We start from the raw sequence: 17,843 nt of genomic DNA, 5'->3' as shown, positions 1-17,843 counted from the left end.
TTTTCCTTTTGTTTATTTTTTTTCTCGGCACTGGATGCGAATGCGAATTTACCTAACTGTATATTTACGATTGATATCCCATGGTCCTTTCTAATGTTGCGACGCTGCTCCTCTGTGTATAAATTCGCATTCTACTCGTTCTGCTGTGTTGATAAATTTTCTGTGTCAATGCGCACAATACGACATTCTCAGAGCTTGACCATACCCGGTCGCAATACATCGTACCAAAACACAGTTCTGACGTCTCCTGTCTGTGACGTCGATGTATACATGTGCGATCTCTCGCGGCACATCCAAAAATAGATCTCCGGCCAGAGTCGATCGAAACCCACATGTTATTCCAAGGAATCAGGCTACGAGGCACCCACTTCCGATAAGGCCAAATCTCCCCGATAAGCGTACATTCGGCATGTTGACTGAGACTCGGGATAACACCAGGCGGGTTGGAGAAATTAAATTAAATTCGGCGCTAGAACGGAACCCATGTCGCTCACTCTGGTGAACATTTCCGGGGAAGGATCAAATACTCTTCAAGTACCGATCGCCATCTCTTGACATCTTCCTCTCGCGCCCTGATTTCCCCGAGATCGTCAACCTCTGCTCGAAACTCCTCCTCCTGCCCTCAGTCCCCCACAAGTTCGGTTTCCGCAGAGCAACGGCCGCAAGTCCACCCTCTCCATGCGCCGCCATCTCGCTGCACTGCAGTACCTCCTTGCTGCATCGATCACAACCGCGCTCGGCTTTTCAGACGGGAGACCCGCCGCCGAGACAAGCGACCATGTCCATGCGCTCGACTCTCGGCGCGAAACGGAGAGCAGCGTGATCGGCGGGCCGATCATTAGCAGCGGGTCTGGATTTGCGGTTGCGCTGGACTCGTTCAATGGGTTGGAGATGCGAGACATTGAGAATGAGGAGGATGATTCTGGACAGATGGATCTCGTGAAGAGGAATTATCCTGCCGATGCTCGATCCCTAGGCAACAACCAGTACCAAGACCCGCCCATCGAAGTCGGTGGTATACAGTGGTTCTTCATCACCAAGGAAGTTGTCAATGGGGCCAAGGCCAAGACGATATCCTCGCTACCTGCGAGCCTGGGTTCGCGGGATCTGCGTGGGGAAGAGTATGTTAATGACGAGAGGGTCAAGTTGGACTTGCGCAAACGGGAACAGGCCAAAGTCGGGGAGGAGGAGGAGGAGGAGGAGAAACCACTGGTCAAACGAGACCAGACGACTGTCTACCTCTCCTTGACAACGTGCAGCAAGCCCACGACAAACAAGACCGATGCTTTACCGGGCGACTTCCCACAGTTGCAAATCTACTACTCGACAGATCCGAACTTGTCCAAGCCCGGACCTGGTCAGGATAACAGTCGTCAGACCTTGGTCTCCGCCGTGGGTGGCTTTGCAAATGCCTCGATCGTCACGGACACCGACATTTTCATTGGGGTTGTGGCGCCAAATTCTACAACGTGGACTGGAATATACAAGTACCAGATCGCTGCATCGATCGACGCACCCTTTCATAGCGTGATCGACAACGATCCATTCTTGTATTTCATCGACGCCGACATGTCGGCTGCTCTGCTGGTCACCAACAATTTGACGCAAGCGTCTCCGGACTCGGACAACTATAAACAGTGGATGAGTCTTGCTCCGCCGTTTACCATGTTTGCACACAACGTGAACAATACTGCACTGACGGGACTGGAACGATCCTACTGTGCGCTGGAACAACTTTCGAACCTGGGTAGTATCAGCAGCTCTACCGAGGTGGGAATGACGAATCGGGGTCTGGGGAATAAGCCCAAAGAGCAGTTCTATATCACGGGGTTGAACCGCAGCTCGACGTATAATGGAATCCTGGCAATGAATGGAAACTCCACCTTGTCTGGGAATGGCATTGTTGGAGGTGGTGGAAAAGTATGGCGGGCGATGAACTTTACTACCAAAACGGGTATGTTATGCCATCTCCCAAATAAGTCTTCTTCACTCAGTACACGTCTTCGACTCAAGTGCTAATCTTCTCCATGTGGTCTAGAGGACAACTGCGCCGTCCTTTTCAACCTCACCTTCTGCTCCGAAGTCGCCTACGCCGTCCCCGCCAACCCTAAACGCACCAACGTCAACCAACTCCGCCAGATCTACGATACCTATGCCTCGAATTATTACACCAATTTCACCTACAGCCTGCAACAAGTCCAATGCGATGCTCCGCCCGAATCCATGTACTCCCTCGCCGTGAACTGCAGCACCTGCGCTGACGCCTACAAGCAATGGCTCTGCAGCGTCTCCATCCCGCGCTGCGAAGACTTTTCCAATCCGTCCACCTTCCTTCAAGTTCGCAACGCCGGCCAGCCCTTTATCAACGGCACTTCATTGCCCGAAACAGACGCATACCGCCTCAACCCGATCAACAACGTGAGTCGCAACCCGCTCATCGACACGGCGATCCAGCCCGGCCCGTATAAGGAGATCCTGCCATGTCTGGATATTTGCTCGTCCATGGTGAGGGCTTGTCCGACGGTGTTGAATTTTGGATGTCCGTCCGGCGAGGGGTTGAACGCGAGTTACGGGTATCGAAGTGATGACGGAGATATCACGTGTAGTTATTTGGGAGCGGCGTATTACCTGAATGGGGCGGTGGGGATGAGTGGAAGAGATGGATTGGTCGTTTGGACGATGGTGGTCGTTGTAGTTGTTGGAAGTTGGCTTATGTAGGTAGAGAGCTGCATGGGATCATTCATCGTCGAAACCTCAAGTCTGATAGGTATAGATATGTTGATGGAAATGTGTGACTGTCTTGTGTCGTTTTCATAGTACTAGACATGTATATTTATGTATAGCCCGAGGTCCTGGGCACGCGGATTCTCTCCTCACTCTTTCATTCTTTGCGTGAGTCTAACCTACACAGGTAGCTAGTATAAGGAGGTAGGCAGTGAGCAGGAAGCACTAATCAGGAAAGGACTGACGTAGGTAGTGTAGGTCCTAGTAAGCAAGCTACGTATGCATCATCTCCACTAGACGTGTACATCGTGAGAGAGAAGTTGTGCGAGGTCACGTAGTAGACATCATCCGGATACGAGCCTAGTATAGGTAGTCTGGTCTAGAATGGAATGTCTTTAACATATAAGTATGCGAGCTGTCTCCTATCACGAAGACGAAAGAATGGAGGGTATACGATATAGAACATAGTGCATAGTGGATAGTACATACTATTGTACATACTATACATTGATCAATACATGTATCCGTATATGTATGTGTATAACATTATAACTATATTCCAAGTTTCCCCACCCTCTATCAACATAACAACATGCATACCTCACCTCACCTCACCAGTCCAAAACATCCTTCTCCATACCCTTCTCCAACCCCGACCCAGATCCAGACCCTCCTCCCTCAACCCGCCCACCCCCCACCTCTCCCTCCAAACGTCCCTCTCCTCCCTCCATAAATCCATCACGCACGGATCGCACGAGCTCCCACAACAAGATCCCAGCTCTGGCGGCGGTGGCGGATCGTTATATGCGCGGGACGCAGCGCGAAGGAGTTGTTTTGTGCGGGTCCCGCTGAGACGTTTTCTTTGGAGGGCTTTGAAGAGAGGCGTTTCGGTGGGGGGGGTAGAGGGCAGGTGGTTCGATGGGGGGTTGGGATTGGCGGTCATGTTGAGATTGTGTATCGGGAATGGGTTTGGGTTGCGAGAGGGTTGGTTGGTTTGATGCCGATGTTGAGGTTGAGGTTGAGGTTGAGGTTGGAGGGTTATCTGTGTTGGTGCTGGTGTTGAACAGTGCTTTGACAGGGAAATAGAGCGTTGACAAGAACCTCGTTGGGGGTTGAGGTTCTACATCCGCCGAGATATCTGACGGACCCGTTGGAGTGGATATCATGATGGAAACGACGTGGACGATCCAGCGCCCTTTCTTCTCGGAGCAGGAGTCCTCGAGTCGGTTGCGGAGGTCCCTATGCTCGAGACGAGATTGGGTTCGAGGAGTTTGGTTTGCGTTGTTAGTTTCAGTTGGAATATTGTACCATGGTCGAATTATCCATCTGATCAGATATGGATACAGCGGTGACTGTGACGGGGATGTGTCAGCCCTGGTTCGAGCTTTGATCTGGAAGCGTCGAGACCATTCAATGCATAGGGTGTGTGATGTCCAGTGAGCAGTACCTATACACGATAAAGTCTAGGTCATAGATCTGATGTGCGGGTGCTGACACCTCTCACGTAGAGAGTGTGTACTGTGTACTCAGTACTTATACTCAATTCCCAGTACTGAACCTCGGCCACGATCTCAAACTTGACGCAACCCTGGCCCCTGCAAGGCTCAGCTCATCTCTACTTGATCGTCAGAGAAATGACCCCCATCATCAGCAAACAACGTTAGAAGACTCACGCGAGTGATTTGGAGGTCAACCATCCGAAAGTGCGTCTACGTCTGGCTGGACCCCGTAACGGAGTTAAATCACGAATATCCCGAGCTCGGGCCGAATAGGAACAAAATGACTTGATCAGGTTGAAGTCTCGGCAGCTCTCGGGATGGGCCATGGGCCGTGGTTCTCTAGACGATCGGGAAAGAAGATCTACTCTCGAGTTATGTTGATTGACCTTTGATCGTGCCTTTATTGTCTTCGAAAGGTCCCTGGATATGCATCGCCATGGTCTTCACGAGTCTGCGACTGCGAGAGACTGGTGGGAATACGATCTGATGGATACCGGAATGGCCCGGAAAAGGGTCTTGAAAGTTCTGACTAGAGTTTATAACAAAGCCGTGCTATCCATCGACGGGAAGACCATGGCTGCGCAGATCGCTGTATGTCGCGGTAAATCGCTAATCATGGATATCATTAATCATAAGTCAAGCGTCCGGGGAAAGCCCTGACAGCTTAGCTACACCACTCCCTATTTCCGCCGTGGCGTAGGAGTCCACAAATTTCCCAACCCAGACTTGCCCGTCGATCCACTCCCTGACCCTCGCGGTGTACTTCCACCAACCTGCGATAAAAGCTTCTGCGCGGCAGGCGTCAACATCTTCGTTCTCGCGCCCGCACTCGGCCCTGAACCCACGCCAGCACCAACCGGGGTTCCGCGCAGCCCAAAGTCAATCCGAGGACTACTAGCAAAGCGTGGTGTGTTTGTCACCGGCGTTTTCAACGTCTGAGCAGCCTTTTCAGCACGCTTGGTCCGCGATGCACGATCCACCATGCGGTGATGCAGAGCCTCGCGCTTGCGCGTCTCGCCAATTTGAAACGGATTGGGCGTTGTGTCGGATGAAGATCCTAGAAGGCGCCAGTCTGCCTGGTAATCGTCGGCGGAGGACGTCTCGGGCCCATAGTCAGGCTCGGGTTCATCTTCGTCAACAAAGGCGTAGCCATTAACGCGAGGTGTTTCGCCGCCTGGAATTGCAGAGGCTTCGGATTCGCCGAGGTGTGGACGGCCAGCGATGGCATCTTTGATCGCGGTGAGGGCTGGGGATGGTGGGATTGAAGATGCGGCGGCGTCTGCGGCAGCAGCGGCGTCATGATCGAGAAGGCGGGTGTTTTGATAGAGTGTTCGCTTTGGACCGGCGCGCGAGGCGATTTCGGCCTGCTGTTGAAGGGTCTCGTGGGTATGCTCAATAGAAGGCGGGAGGAACATGAGCCCGTTGTCCGGACGGAATTTCCAGGCATCGGGCCTCGCTGGTCGAGCGTCAAGATCTGTCTTGATGAGATGTTCGGCGTCGGCATCGGCGTCGGCATCGACTTGCTTAATGAGGCTTGTTTGTGGGTTGCCACCTTGTGCAGTGATGCGCTTGATCTCTTGCTTATGGTGAGCAATCTGCCGGGCCGAAGGGATCTTGTTATTGTTCCAGAGAAAAGCGTAGTTTTCCCGTTTCTTTGTGTTTTGCTTGTCCAGGACTTTGTTAAATGACTCGTTGTCTTCACTGGTATATTTGGCCTGGAAGGCCGTCAAGCCCATGTGGGACACGTCGGGAATAACGCTATCCTTGATGGTCGACGTAGAGGTCGCAGTCGACGCAACAGACATGGGAGTATCCCCGGCCCATCCACGAGGAGTCTCGTCGCTCCGACTCGCAGGGAAATGAACGGGGGTGCCCGCCATCGATCCATTGCGAGTCTTTCGCCTGGCGTTTGAGCCCGGCGTGGGGGTTCGCATCACATCTGCGAGTCGTTTCTTGGCACTTGAGATCCATGCTTTGTCTTTTGAGTCGAGCGCATCGAGATATTCCTGTTTTGCCTGGGTCTCGAGGAGACCGGGGAAGAAATCGCGGGCGATAATGTGGGAGAGGGCGCTCGTGTAGACGTCTTCGTCTAAGACGGTTGCGGGACGTTTGATTCGTTTGGGAGCGGGAGGCGGTGGCATCAACTGGTTGTCCGGTCGCTTGACCAAGGCATTTGAAGACGAGGGGGATGCCATGGCTGTGACATGGGAAGTTGTTGCGAAGGTAAGGATTGTCACAAGCGAAGCTTCCAGTTGGATGGGTGGCTGAGAGCTGTAGATTAGAGGTGAGATCGGAACTTGAAGAGGGAGCGATAAGATAAGACCTGCGGGTCTGGAAATCACGTGTCTCATGTCTGACACTTACTTTACTCTCGGACGGAGACTTTCATTTGACGAATCGAGACCCAGGCAAGCACAGATTGATAGAGACTATGAAAATTTATGCCATAACAGATTTAGAATTATCAGCCTGATCAAAGCTTCCTCTAATAGCATCATAATTTCAATAAATCCGACCATTTCCTCGTGGCAATGCCCAGAGTTCCAGACATATCAAGTAACTAGTCAGTACTGAGTTGGGAGCACTGACTGAATTACAATCCAACACCTATCAAGGTTCTTCCTCCGTAAGACATGGCATCAAAGTATAGAAGCGGAATCAGCGTCCCGCAAGTATCCCTTCTCTCTTCCCCATGACCCCCCCCAAATCCAAATGCTGCCCTTTCGACATTTCCATCTCTATCTCGCCTCGACACGATGTCATCTGTCTCTAATCGCGAATTGCTCAAATGTAGAATACGCCAAAGCCACGGATCTCATATTGATATACCCTTCTACATTCTCACCTCCACCCATCTCACTCCTACCCCCCCCATTAAACGCACCTCAGAGGAAGTTACACCGCATACTTCCACAACCTATCCAGGCACAAGACCAGTTCAACTGTCCAACCTGCGAATACTGTTGAATCCGAATACAGACCTACTTTCAAACTCAGACCAAGCAGCCCCCGGACCTACTAACACCACCATAAACAGAGTATGGCTCGTCTCACCGAGTCACCGCTAGACGGGGAACGGAAGCTGGTAGGTAGGTATTCATGGAGCTACCTACCCAGCTCAACTTGCATCTTCATCTACTCCCTAGTATCCAATGCCCACCACTCCCAAATCCCACTAACATGCCCAAAACCCCTCCTCAACACAATCTTGTAGCGACCATCCGCTGAACTGAGCCCCGCCTCTTAGATTTACCTCCCGAGTCAGTCTCAACCGCCATTGGATGCATGCGCGAGACTGGTCCCCAACCTCTTAATTGGGGTCTCTTGCGCAACGCAGTACAGCTGAGTCGGCCACAAGCCATGCGAAACAAATACCCCGGCCTGACTTGACTTGACTCAATTTTGAGAAACGGCTGGAGTCCGAAAAGGGAAGATCTGAGACGGTCCGCGATCTACGGCCCACGGTGTACTTCGCTCTAAGTTATTAGGGGTATGTCGAGGCGGTAGTCCAGCGGTGAGCTCGAATCACTATTCCTAAGCAACGGGGAATGAAGATGGGCTCTTATCGTACTGACACTCTGCAGGCTGCACTCTGCACTTCGCAGTATATTGAATATTCTCAGAGTCTGAAGTTTGAAATTGAAACGTCATGTACCTCCATGTTCTAGGGAGCTTGGGTCACCGACCTCCTGGTCCTCGGGAGTCGGCATATCACTTGCTCACTCACTCACTTAGATTGAAGGCCATCGTTGGTAAGACTCGATCGCGAGAACCGAGGTCAACGTTGAGCCTGGGGATATAGACACCGGGTACGAAAGACTGATAGTAGCATTGGCTCGACAGGAGGGCCCCGTATTCCTGCACTGTCGGACTTGGGATTAGAACCGGACGTCACGGGCCGGCATGGGGGACTCAGTTACTACATGGGTATATGTGACACAGGCGTGACATTCTGTATTGGTGTGCTGTTTCAGTATGGAGTGATTAAGTGATCAAGTGATCGACTTATCGAGTGTCGAATATCGGGCTGTTAGGTAGGTAGTCCAGTCGCCTCTCGAGTGATTGTGCACGAAGCCATACGAGAGATAGTCAACGCGGATCAAAACGAAAAAAAAGCTGAATAACCTTACGTTAGTCCTGCATAATCCTACTCCTAATCCTAATCCTAACCCCTCCCTTTCCAATTCACTATTCCCATCGCCAGCCAGAACCAGAAACTCTGACTTTATCATTTGAAACCCAAGGCTCAGGAACACGATCCACATCAATACCGTTTCGATCACGTCCGGCTTGTGTCCCCTGTATACTCTTTTTTTAATCCGATATCATACCCCGACCCATAACCTATCCCACGCATTTAGACACCTATCCAATATAAACAGACTTCCAACGAGACAAGATCCGGTGAGCAATGCGGCAAGTTTGACCCATAAAACAAAGATAAAACAAGAAAAGACAAGATAGCCAAGGACATGAACATAACCCCTCAGAGCACAGAGATCCAAGAGGCAGAAATTGGAAACAAATGTAGGACGATTGAGAATGACGAACGATTGATTTGATCACCACGGAAATGGTTGACATGAAACGGAAAGCAAGCAAGGATCCAGTACTTGACAAATGATATGTTTTGAGATGTGGTATTTCATTGGTTGAGTACGAGCGCGTTGAGGTCTCGTAGATGATGTGATGATAGGCATGTAGCAACGCCGTGTAGAGGAAAAGACAGGAAATCGCGAAATATCAACCCCCGCAATGAGATGCGTACACGAATAACAGCAAAACGATTCGACAACAGGTCATGGGCTCGTAGACATCTATCACGGACAGAGTTTCTTCTAAAAAAAAAAAAAAAAAACGAACAAAAGATCGCAAAGCAAGGGATGCAGGAAAAAAAAGCGCCACTCGGGACAAGCCAGATGACAAAATGGCTGGCCGACTAGTATGCACCATATATGAGACTCAATGCCGTCGTGTTGCGCAAAAGCTTTCCAAACTTTTCGGAGGAAGAGAGACTGTGGGTGCCTTTTTTTTTCTGGGAGGAGAAGAAAGGAAGTTGAAATGGTCGGGACGAGCTCAGCTCGCAGCGGTAGGAAAGAGTGAGTATGAAGTGGTGCGGGACTTTTTGCGATTGGAATTTCTGTTGGGCAGGTTCGGAAGTGCTGGGGTGGTGGATGCACTGATCCCATTTCCACTGCTCCCGCTGAGACTGACGGTCTCAGCTTCGGTGACAGCATCAGGAACACTCTTGGAGCGATCATGCTGCGCAGCGAGTGCAGACTCTGCACTTGCAAGGCTTGCGTTGCTATCGGCATGCGTGAGCAGGTGAGTCTCGGCGAGACTCTTGGTCGAACGATGCAGGTTTCCCGAGGCAGGACGAGCCAACGTCTCTGCAGCACCGACTCGATCGGTTGGCATCAGTTCCCGAGAGTTGCTTAATGAGTGAACAAGTTCTGGGACGGACGTGGTAGAGACTGATGATCGGTGCTTGCGAACGACACTGGCAGCGCGGGATAGCATCAGACTCTCTTGAGAGTTGCATTTGCTGATAGGGGAGAAGCTCGATCGCGGTGAAGCGTTGTGAAGCCCAGCCAGGGGAAAGGGAAAATGGCGGTCGGAAGAAGAATCGGCATCGGGGTCCGCGCCAGAGAGGTAGTCTTCATACATTGCATCGTGGTTGAGTTGTTTGGAGAGGATAGAAGGGGCGACGGGGTGGAAGTAGCCTGTGGGCTCGTGGATGTAGCCCCGGTCATAGTCGGTTGAGGGTGTCGAGGCAGAGGGAGGTGGTTGACTTGAGCGCGTAGAGGCGCGGTCCAGATCAGGAGTTGCCAGGGTCGATGTACTCAATGGACTAGGCTCGAGGTGTCGGCTGAGCTTTCGTGGTGCGGGAAACCCCCAGGAGGCACTGGCACCGGCAACGTTGATTTGGGGCCGACTTTCTTCGATCGAGGTCCGTGTCCAGTCAAAATCAGAGGTCGACTCGGCAGCGTGATCGTAGCAGTAGTCAATGTCGGCATCCCAAGAATCGTACGAAAGGTCGTCCGCATACGAGAAATCGGGACCCAAAGGCACAACTGGGGAGTGGCTGTCTGCACCTGCGGCCGCAATCTCTTCATTGGGAGAGTGCATGGGCACCGTTTGAGGCAAGGTGGGCGAGCTCAGGGCCTCGGAGAATTTCCGGGACAAGTCTTCCGCAACGTATATCGAGAGGGGCGCTGCGGGAGCAGCAAGACGGCCCATACGATGAGGCTCGACGGTGCCTGGGCTGACATGGGAAGTAGATCGAGAGTGGGCCGTGTGCGTGCTTGACTCGGGACTCTCCCACATCCGTGTACCTTCATCTTCCTCCGGGACCTCTTCCAGCTCCTGCTGGTTGCTCGAGAAGGGTTTCCGGGTGTTGTCCAAGGTGTCGTGAAAAACCGGTCCAAATTGAATATGACACGGTGAATGCTCGGTACCGATGTACTCAGGATAGGTCGGCGCCATACCCAAGCCCAGAATCTCGTCGATGGCGCGAGGTGCAGGCTCGATGTTTTCCTCGGCCGGTACCTCGGGAACCATTGGTGGGGGTGGTGTCGTGGGACATTGACGAGGATATCTCGGTACCGGCCGAGAAAAATTCTCAAACGTGCGAGACTCTCTCTGCAATTGAGCTCCTCGATTCGGACTCATCGATACTGATGCGGTGGGCGAAGCAGGAGGACTTTGCGGAACCGGCTCATTCGCAGTGGTGGCCGTTCCCAACGCGGCGAGGTCGTCTGTGGAAAAGTTCCGGAAGCTCAGATCTTGGGCGCGAATACCCTTGAGGCCAGCCTCGGGACGCTGAGAGGCGCGAATGACTGAGAACTCGGTGACGAGGTCGTTCTCACGTGCCTGGTCTAATAATTCGAATTGTGAAGGGCTGGTGTGGGTGAGATGGTGAAAATCAAATGGATCGGAAATGATGCTTTTCAATCGTTCATCTATAAGGTTCGATACAAAAAGGAGGATTCAACGTTAACTGATCGATGTCCCACTGGTCCAATGATTGGTAGAGCGGGTTCAATCCGGCAAGATCGACGGGAACTTGCAGATGTGAAGAGCCCCGTTCGGTCCGTCGTGCAAGTTTCCCGAGTGGAGATTGGGGATTTTTTTCGTGTGTGTGTGTGTGTGTGTTTGAACGCGCAATGGTAACTTACGATGATCAGCTTGACGACCTCGATGCCGACTTGGTCTCTCGGTCCGGGGTTCGTCCTCCTCGTCCAGCGTGGCGGCGATGGTGATTTTGCTCCCTTGACGTCGCAAAATGCGACTTCCACGTGAGAGCAGCGACCTGGATGAACGCTCTGACCTCTCCGGGCGCATGCCCAGGGCGGATGGGGCCCGCTCGTCATGCGCGTCGGCATTTTCTACAGAGGACATCATGGATGAACTCGGGGAGCGGCGTGAGGCGGTTGAGGTGGTGGTGTTACTCCGCGAACGACCACCGAAGACCGACAAGCGTTTGGGACTGGGAACGACGGCCGTTGATCGGGACCGAAAGTGCGATGCATGCTCTGGGGGATCGTTGGAGGAACGTGTAGATGGCGGATCACTCTGACTGGATTGGTCATCGTCCCACTGTGCGGGGATACGTGTGAAGGCTGACATGATTCAAGACCCGAGACCTTTTTTTATTTTCTTTCGTTTGGTCGTGGTAGTGTCTCAGCTGTCAGAAAAGGATGGGTTGCTTTTGAAATATGACGCTTGATCTTCAAGCCCGGGTCTTCGACAATTGTAGATGGGGGCAGAAAGAGAGAGAGAAAGAGAGAGAGAGAGCCTCAGAGAGACAGATTGGTTGGCTGTCTGGAACTCCTTCTCGTTGTTGACGTCGAGACACGAGAAAGATAGAAAGCCGAGTCCGTGGTGAGGGAAAGGGCGAGATGATGCAGATGTACAGTGGACGACTGGATGCTCAGTCGTGATGTCTCCAATTTAAGTGCGGACAAGCTGAAGCACCACCTATTGGTGCGGTTTCATGATAGAATCGAGGCTGTCTGAAACCCGCTTTCGAGGTGTACCAGACCGGTCGAGAAAATAGGAAACGGGGAGGAGGGGGAGCGCCGTGCAGTGGACCGTGGACACAATTGACTCCTGGCGGTGTTTGAGAATATGTGGAGGGGGTCGATTGAGAAGGTGAGAAGCAAGAAGGAGAGACTGGTCACTAGTAGTAGATTGAATGATCGTGGGGTGGAGGCAGAAGGAGGGTGAGGAGTGGACAAAGCAGACCACAAAATTGAGTCACGAGAAGAGGGATACTACGAGTGTGGTACTGTCAGATGGGCACTGTTGCCATCAACATTCAACGCCGTCCACGCTCAAGGGCCGCCAAAATAGGGAAAAGAGCGAAGATTTGAGGGAAGAGAGAGAGTGAGGAGAGAGTGAAAGAGAGAGACGAGATGGGCAAAAGATCAAATGAAATTGAGACTTGGTGGATGCTGCCGGGAAGCTTCACGTTTCCTAATGGGGATAAGAGGAGACGGGGTGGAGAGAGAGGAGGAGAGTACAGAGAGAGAGAGAGAGAGAGAGAGAGAGAGAGAGAGAGAGAGAGAGAGAGAGAGAGAGAGAGAGACAGAGAGACAGAGAGAGATAGAGAGAGAAAGAGAAAGCAAGAGGGGTGGATTTGGAGTGTCTCTGATCTTCAGGCTGGTTCTGGTGGACGGAGGTTGATGACTCTAGAACCAGGCCGACGAGGTCGAATACCAGGAACCGACCGACAGGACGGTCTCGTTCTACTGCTGCAGTGCTGATGCCCACTACGGAAGATGGAGAAGCAGAGAGGAATCAAAGGATCACCGTCACCAGTCACTTCACCCGGCACAAAGTGGACAAGAGGATCTGTCGAGGGTAGTGAGGAGTCCCACCGTCTCACACCCGAAGGACTAAGAATAAAAGATAAAACCCCCATTGCTTCCCGTCTCGACGGTGGTACTCCGTCCCGTCCACGGAGATGTCAACCTCTCGGTACCAAATCAACGATCGTCCTGGGCATCCCTGTCGAAAGGGTTCAGAAAAACGCAAACCGGGTGGAATTAAAACCGAGAAGGGACAAGCCCGATCGAATGATTCTCAAAATTAATGAGTCAAAAACAAAGAAATGAAATGAAATGAAAAGAAACAGAAACAGAAACCAAAAAAAAGCATTCCACGGCCCACGCAGTACCACTGAAGCAGAGGAATTTCTGGTGCAGACTATGGAGTCCATACTCCATAGTATCGACTACAGAGGGAAGCAAAAAAAAAAAACAAAAACACACACACACACACATTGAATTAAAAATAAACGAAATCCACTTTCCATCTTTCGAACGACTCCAGAACGGAGCCCCCGGTGGAGCCGAACGTTCAGGGGCGCTGCACGATGATTTGAGAGTTCGACCGTTGCACAGACAAATTTACGTTCCTCGACGACTGGACTGCCGTACCCAACGGTATAGTGACAGCTATGTCGAGAGCTACTAGCTACTAGCTACTAGCTACTAGCTAGTTAGCTACTTAGCTACTGGTAGACTAGATGGTCCACTCCGATAGACACACGATGAATCGGACGGATTATTGTTCTTGCTCTCATGCCGGGAGATTGCAATGAGAACGACGGCGCGGCGCCGGTCTGGCCAGACGCGACGACAGTGGTCTCTCCTTCGCGATCTCCATTGCGTGCATGAATTGCATATCATACAACCACGCACGACCGCACTGAGATCCTCTTCATCCGCCGACCCTGACTCACTGATCCCTCGACAGTGGCATCCCCCATGAAAGGAACTGGAAATCCCTCGCCAACATCACAGGAATCCCAATTCCATGGAACCGTCGAGCCAAAAAGATCCCGATGGAGCTGAGTTGCGCGTGTAACCTCGTCGGAAGGTCGGAAATGTGTGGTCGACGGTGGACGGTGGAGACTCTGGAGAGCCCTGGACCTGGCCGCTTACCTCCATCGGGCAAGTATCGGCGTGAGAAAAGCAAAGACGAAGAGAAAAAGAAGAAAAAAAAAAAAGGTGGGAAAATCGACCGAAGGAAAAAGGACCCAAAGTGTGAGCATGAGCGTATTCACCCCGACCGGGAGAGCATTGCGATGATTAAATCCAGGGCGGTTCGTGTGTCAGCCTGTCACACCTCAAGTTCCAACACGATGACTTGGGAGTCGGGACAGAGACTGTCACCGGCTGTGCGACAGTGGAAGGACTCAGAGGTGGACAGGAGTAGTAAGTTAGTAACACGCACGCCCAAGTCCAACCACTGCAGAATGCAGATGGTGATACACGTAGTCACGACTCACGTACTGTCCCGCCTGTTGGGTCAGGAACGTGCCTGATTTGGCTCATTCCCATGCATCATGGATGATCAACATTGATCATCATTGGGTTGGACCTGTGAACAGGACCAGCCGTGTTTGCGACCAGCACGAGGGCCGGTCTGTTGATCTATCCACTGCCCCTCGAGACTTTGACGCGACTTGCCATGCATCCAGGCTTCTCCGTCCTGTTCTGGTCCCTTTTTTTTGTTCTTTCCCGACGTGGGCTCTGACAGATCGATCCGTGGAACCCCCAGAGAGCAGGATCTCAGGAATCTCATCGCAAAGTCGATCTCAATTTTGACCCCTTTTTTCCCAGGATTCAACGACAAGAGTAAGAAAAAAAGAGAATAAGCAAAACAAACCAGATCGAATCAAACCAAATCAAATCAAATCAAATCAAATCAAATCAAATCCAATTCCAACGTCGGGGCCAAATCTTGTTCCTGCGTGCATGCATACGATGCAGGCTGGCGCAGGTGCATGCGCTTAGGATGTACGACGGTGCGTCCGGCCATCTACCGAGCTGCGTCCACGACATGATTGCTCCTCTCCGTCCGAGAGATTTCGGTCAGTCTCTCCTAACTTGCGTCTCCATTCCGTCCTTGCGCCCTGCCTCCCTCGGCTTTGGGAGGGATCTAGATTGCGTCGTGCTGGAGTGGACTGCACATGATTGGAATGCGCATGAGTTGACTCACTGGGGGGACTGGAGGGATTATCGGTCAGGTGACTCAGGTCACTCTAGTCATCGAGGGACTCTTCTGACATGGACATGTGTACTGTAGGATCAAGGATGACCATGATGGTATTGTGCCAATGTTACTGTCTGAATCCAGTGATACATTGATCTATTGAATTCAGGTGAATCTCAATCCAGTCAACCACTGATCCAGTGAAGTCTCATTCGTGTAATGTTGATCATTACCATAGTCTCAACGTGAGCTTCATCCATGATAGGAAACCACCTTCTCTCTATGATAGGGTCTCATTCTACACTCTGCCTTATCCTTCTACAGTAAAACCAAACACTAAACAGTAGTAAACACTGTTTAGCAAACACTGCGTAGTAAACACTGCGTAGTCAACACTGTTTAGCAAACGGTGTATCCAACTATACCCAAACAACAACAACCCCCCAGCTGGCGTTATGATCCCCACGCGTCGCTCGAGCGCAGCCTCGGCTGGGGGTGCGTCCAGGAAGAGAGGGGCGTCATCCACTAGGCTCACAACGACAGAGATCACAAGCACACAGAAGTGGTCTCTTGGAAAATGCCTCAAGAAATACAGACTTCCGTCCATGACTCGAGCTCGGCCCAAGTGCGTAAGACTCCAGACTCCAGACTCTTATCACCTGTCAGTCTCTTTGCACAGCGGGCCAATTCATACCCAATTGAACACAATCAATCCGCCGGTCTTTTGGACGGGTCAATCTAGTGAGGGGAGGAAAGATCGACAAGATCATGTCCGGCGGTCCACAGTCCGTTGGCGTTCTATCAGTAGTATCACTGTCCAGTGTCCACTGTGATGTCCACCTCAGCTGATAATGGCCTTGTCCGATAGCCGCTAAAGCAACCTAGTGAGCTTTTTAGTCGCACTTGAGTGACCGGGTCTCAATGCTAGTGTGCTGCTCCTCTTGCAACCAAGGTCGCTTAGTAGCTGTTCTTCGCCATGTCACGCTTGCCACTCTTCCCCAAACGGCAGAGACGCCGCCCAAGTCGCAGCGCGGGGGGGGGGGGGGGGGGGGGCCCAATTCATCTATAGGCGCTTGCCTGTAAAGTACCATGCGGGGATTCTGCCAGGAGATGGTTTCCAAGGGGGTCCAAAGGGTTGAAAGTGGGATGGATTGGAAGCCCAGAAGGGGTGGCGTCGGAGACAAAGCCTATTCGGTTTCTATACTACTTAACTTCTGTAGCTGCGGTAGCATACAGTAGGACCGCAGATATACACCACGGACCTTTTCTGGACTAGAGACGGACCGTAGCACCCCTTGGCAGCTGGCGTCAAGAGGATCGGTCTTCGTACCTAGTTCAACCACCAACGGCTAACTTTTATACCACCACCAATTGAATTTACCCACTACTACAGGACATGCATAACCCACACCAGTCTTCTTCGACTAGGCCTGGGTCTTGACGCTGACAGGTGGACTGCCCGACGGCTCCGTCGTAATCAGGCAGGGCCGTGATTTTGTACCTGTATGTATGATCCATGGGGTCCACCAGAAGACATTTATGAATCCTTGTTCAGGATGAATCGCGCATAGCCATGAATTATGTATCGAGGGCCGAGCGAAACTCATGAATAGGATCTCTTGTACCAGAGAAACAAATCCTTATCGGCCCTCACTCACACATCTTTTACGATAGACGATCCATCGGCCCCACGGAAATAATACTGTATGAAGACTTCCGAATCCAAGTGTACCAGAAAAACGACCCCATTTCATCTCGGCAAAGTCAAACCCGTTCAAGCAAAAACAGAGCCAGATAGACAATGGGAATATCCCGGATGATGACTGAACATTAGCCACCCCTCCCCCGGTCCGGTTCAACCCCCTGTTGGAACCCCGTCTATTGACCGAGTTCGTCGCGGGCGAATCTCATCAACGCAAGCGATGCCTATTCTGGATAGAGGCCGGGTCGCTTATCCCGCTCTTGAGAAATAAGCGATCCCTCTCGGGGTTTCTTGCATTCGACTACTGTACATCGTATGTACTACATCCTACCGTTGTCTGGAAAGGGAAAGGGAACAGTTTTGACTTTGCGGCACTGCAATGCCCTTTCTGTGCCTCGAAGCGTAGAACTTCGGAACGGGCGTGGGCCCCCCGCTTGGGACCTTGGTTCACTGACGGGGCTACCGTTATGCTAGTGCTAGTCCCCGGCTCGACAGCGGTGGCTTTGATTTGCTTCGGCTGGAGCTTGCTAAGCGTGAAATGGAAGGATCAAAGTTCTAGTCTACGTGGCTTTTGAGTTTCGCGGGTATGGACTATGGAGTAGGAATGATTCACGAGAGGATCAAAGCCTAGGATTTTACGGCAGTTTTCTATCAAGATGGTGTTGGTAACTTGAGATGTTTATCTATGAGAGATAGATGTTTCCCTTGATGTTGATAGATATCGATCTGAGGGCGATTTCAAGATGGAACAAACAGGATAGCTTACCGTCCTTACAGCCTCCAGGAATAAGCACGTTCCTGGTTCAAAGGGACAAACCTACACATGGCAGGAAATAACATTCTCCGACCACAGAAGTAAGGGATTCCTCCATGTCAGTCAACCACGGCCTTGGTCTCTTCCTCTCCTTGTACGC

The 17,843-nt window shown here is 51.7% G+C and overlaps 3 protein-coding genes across 3 annotated transcripts; 1 reads left to right on the top strand and 2 right to left on the bottom strand.

The window, feature by feature from the left end:
- Positions 1-678: 678 nt before the first annotated feature.
- On the top strand, positions 679-2,718 carry N7539_009454 (MID1 family protein; the record flags this gene model as incomplete). The annotated part of the gene is made up of 2 exons (XM_056939049.1): positions 679-1,954; positions 2,039-2,718. 2 exons carry the CDS (start codon positions 679-681, stop codon positions 2,716-2,718), a joined length of 1,956 nt encoding a protein of 651 aa, XP_056785771.1.
- A 2,185-nt stretch (positions 2,719-4,903) lies between these two features.
- N7539_009453 (splicing factor ESS-2 family protein) lies at positions 4,904-6,418 on the bottom strand (the record flags this gene model as incomplete). The annotated part of the gene is made up of 1 exon (XM_056939048.1): positions 4,904-6,418. The coding sequence occupies one exon, from the start codon at positions 6,416-6,418 to the stop codon at positions 4,904-4,906; it is 1,515 nt and encodes a 504-aa protein (XP_056785770.1).
- A 2,881-nt stretch (positions 6,419-9,299) lies between these two features.
- On the bottom strand, positions 9,300-11,852 carry N7539_009452 (uncharacterized protein; the record flags this gene model as incomplete). The annotated part of the gene is made up of 2 exons (XM_056939047.1): positions 9,300-11,185; positions 11,402-11,852. 2 exons carry the CDS (start codon positions 11,850-11,852, stop codon positions 9,300-9,302), a joined length of 2,337 nt encoding a protein of 778 aa, XP_056785769.1.
- Positions 11,853-17,843: the final 5,991 nt, after the last annotated feature.

Source organism: Penicillium diatomitis (assembly GCF_028827545.1).
Source record: "Penicillium diatomitis strain IBT 30728 chromosome Unknown utg000017l_segment0_segment0, whole genome shotgun sequence".
Taxonomy (NCBI): domain Eukaryota; kingdom Fungi; phylum Ascomycota; class Eurotiomycetes; order Eurotiales; family Aspergillaceae; genus Penicillium; species Penicillium diatomitis.
The sequence above is the reverse complement of the archived record's forward strand: the minus strand, read 5'-3'. Positions and strand labels throughout refer to the sequence as shown.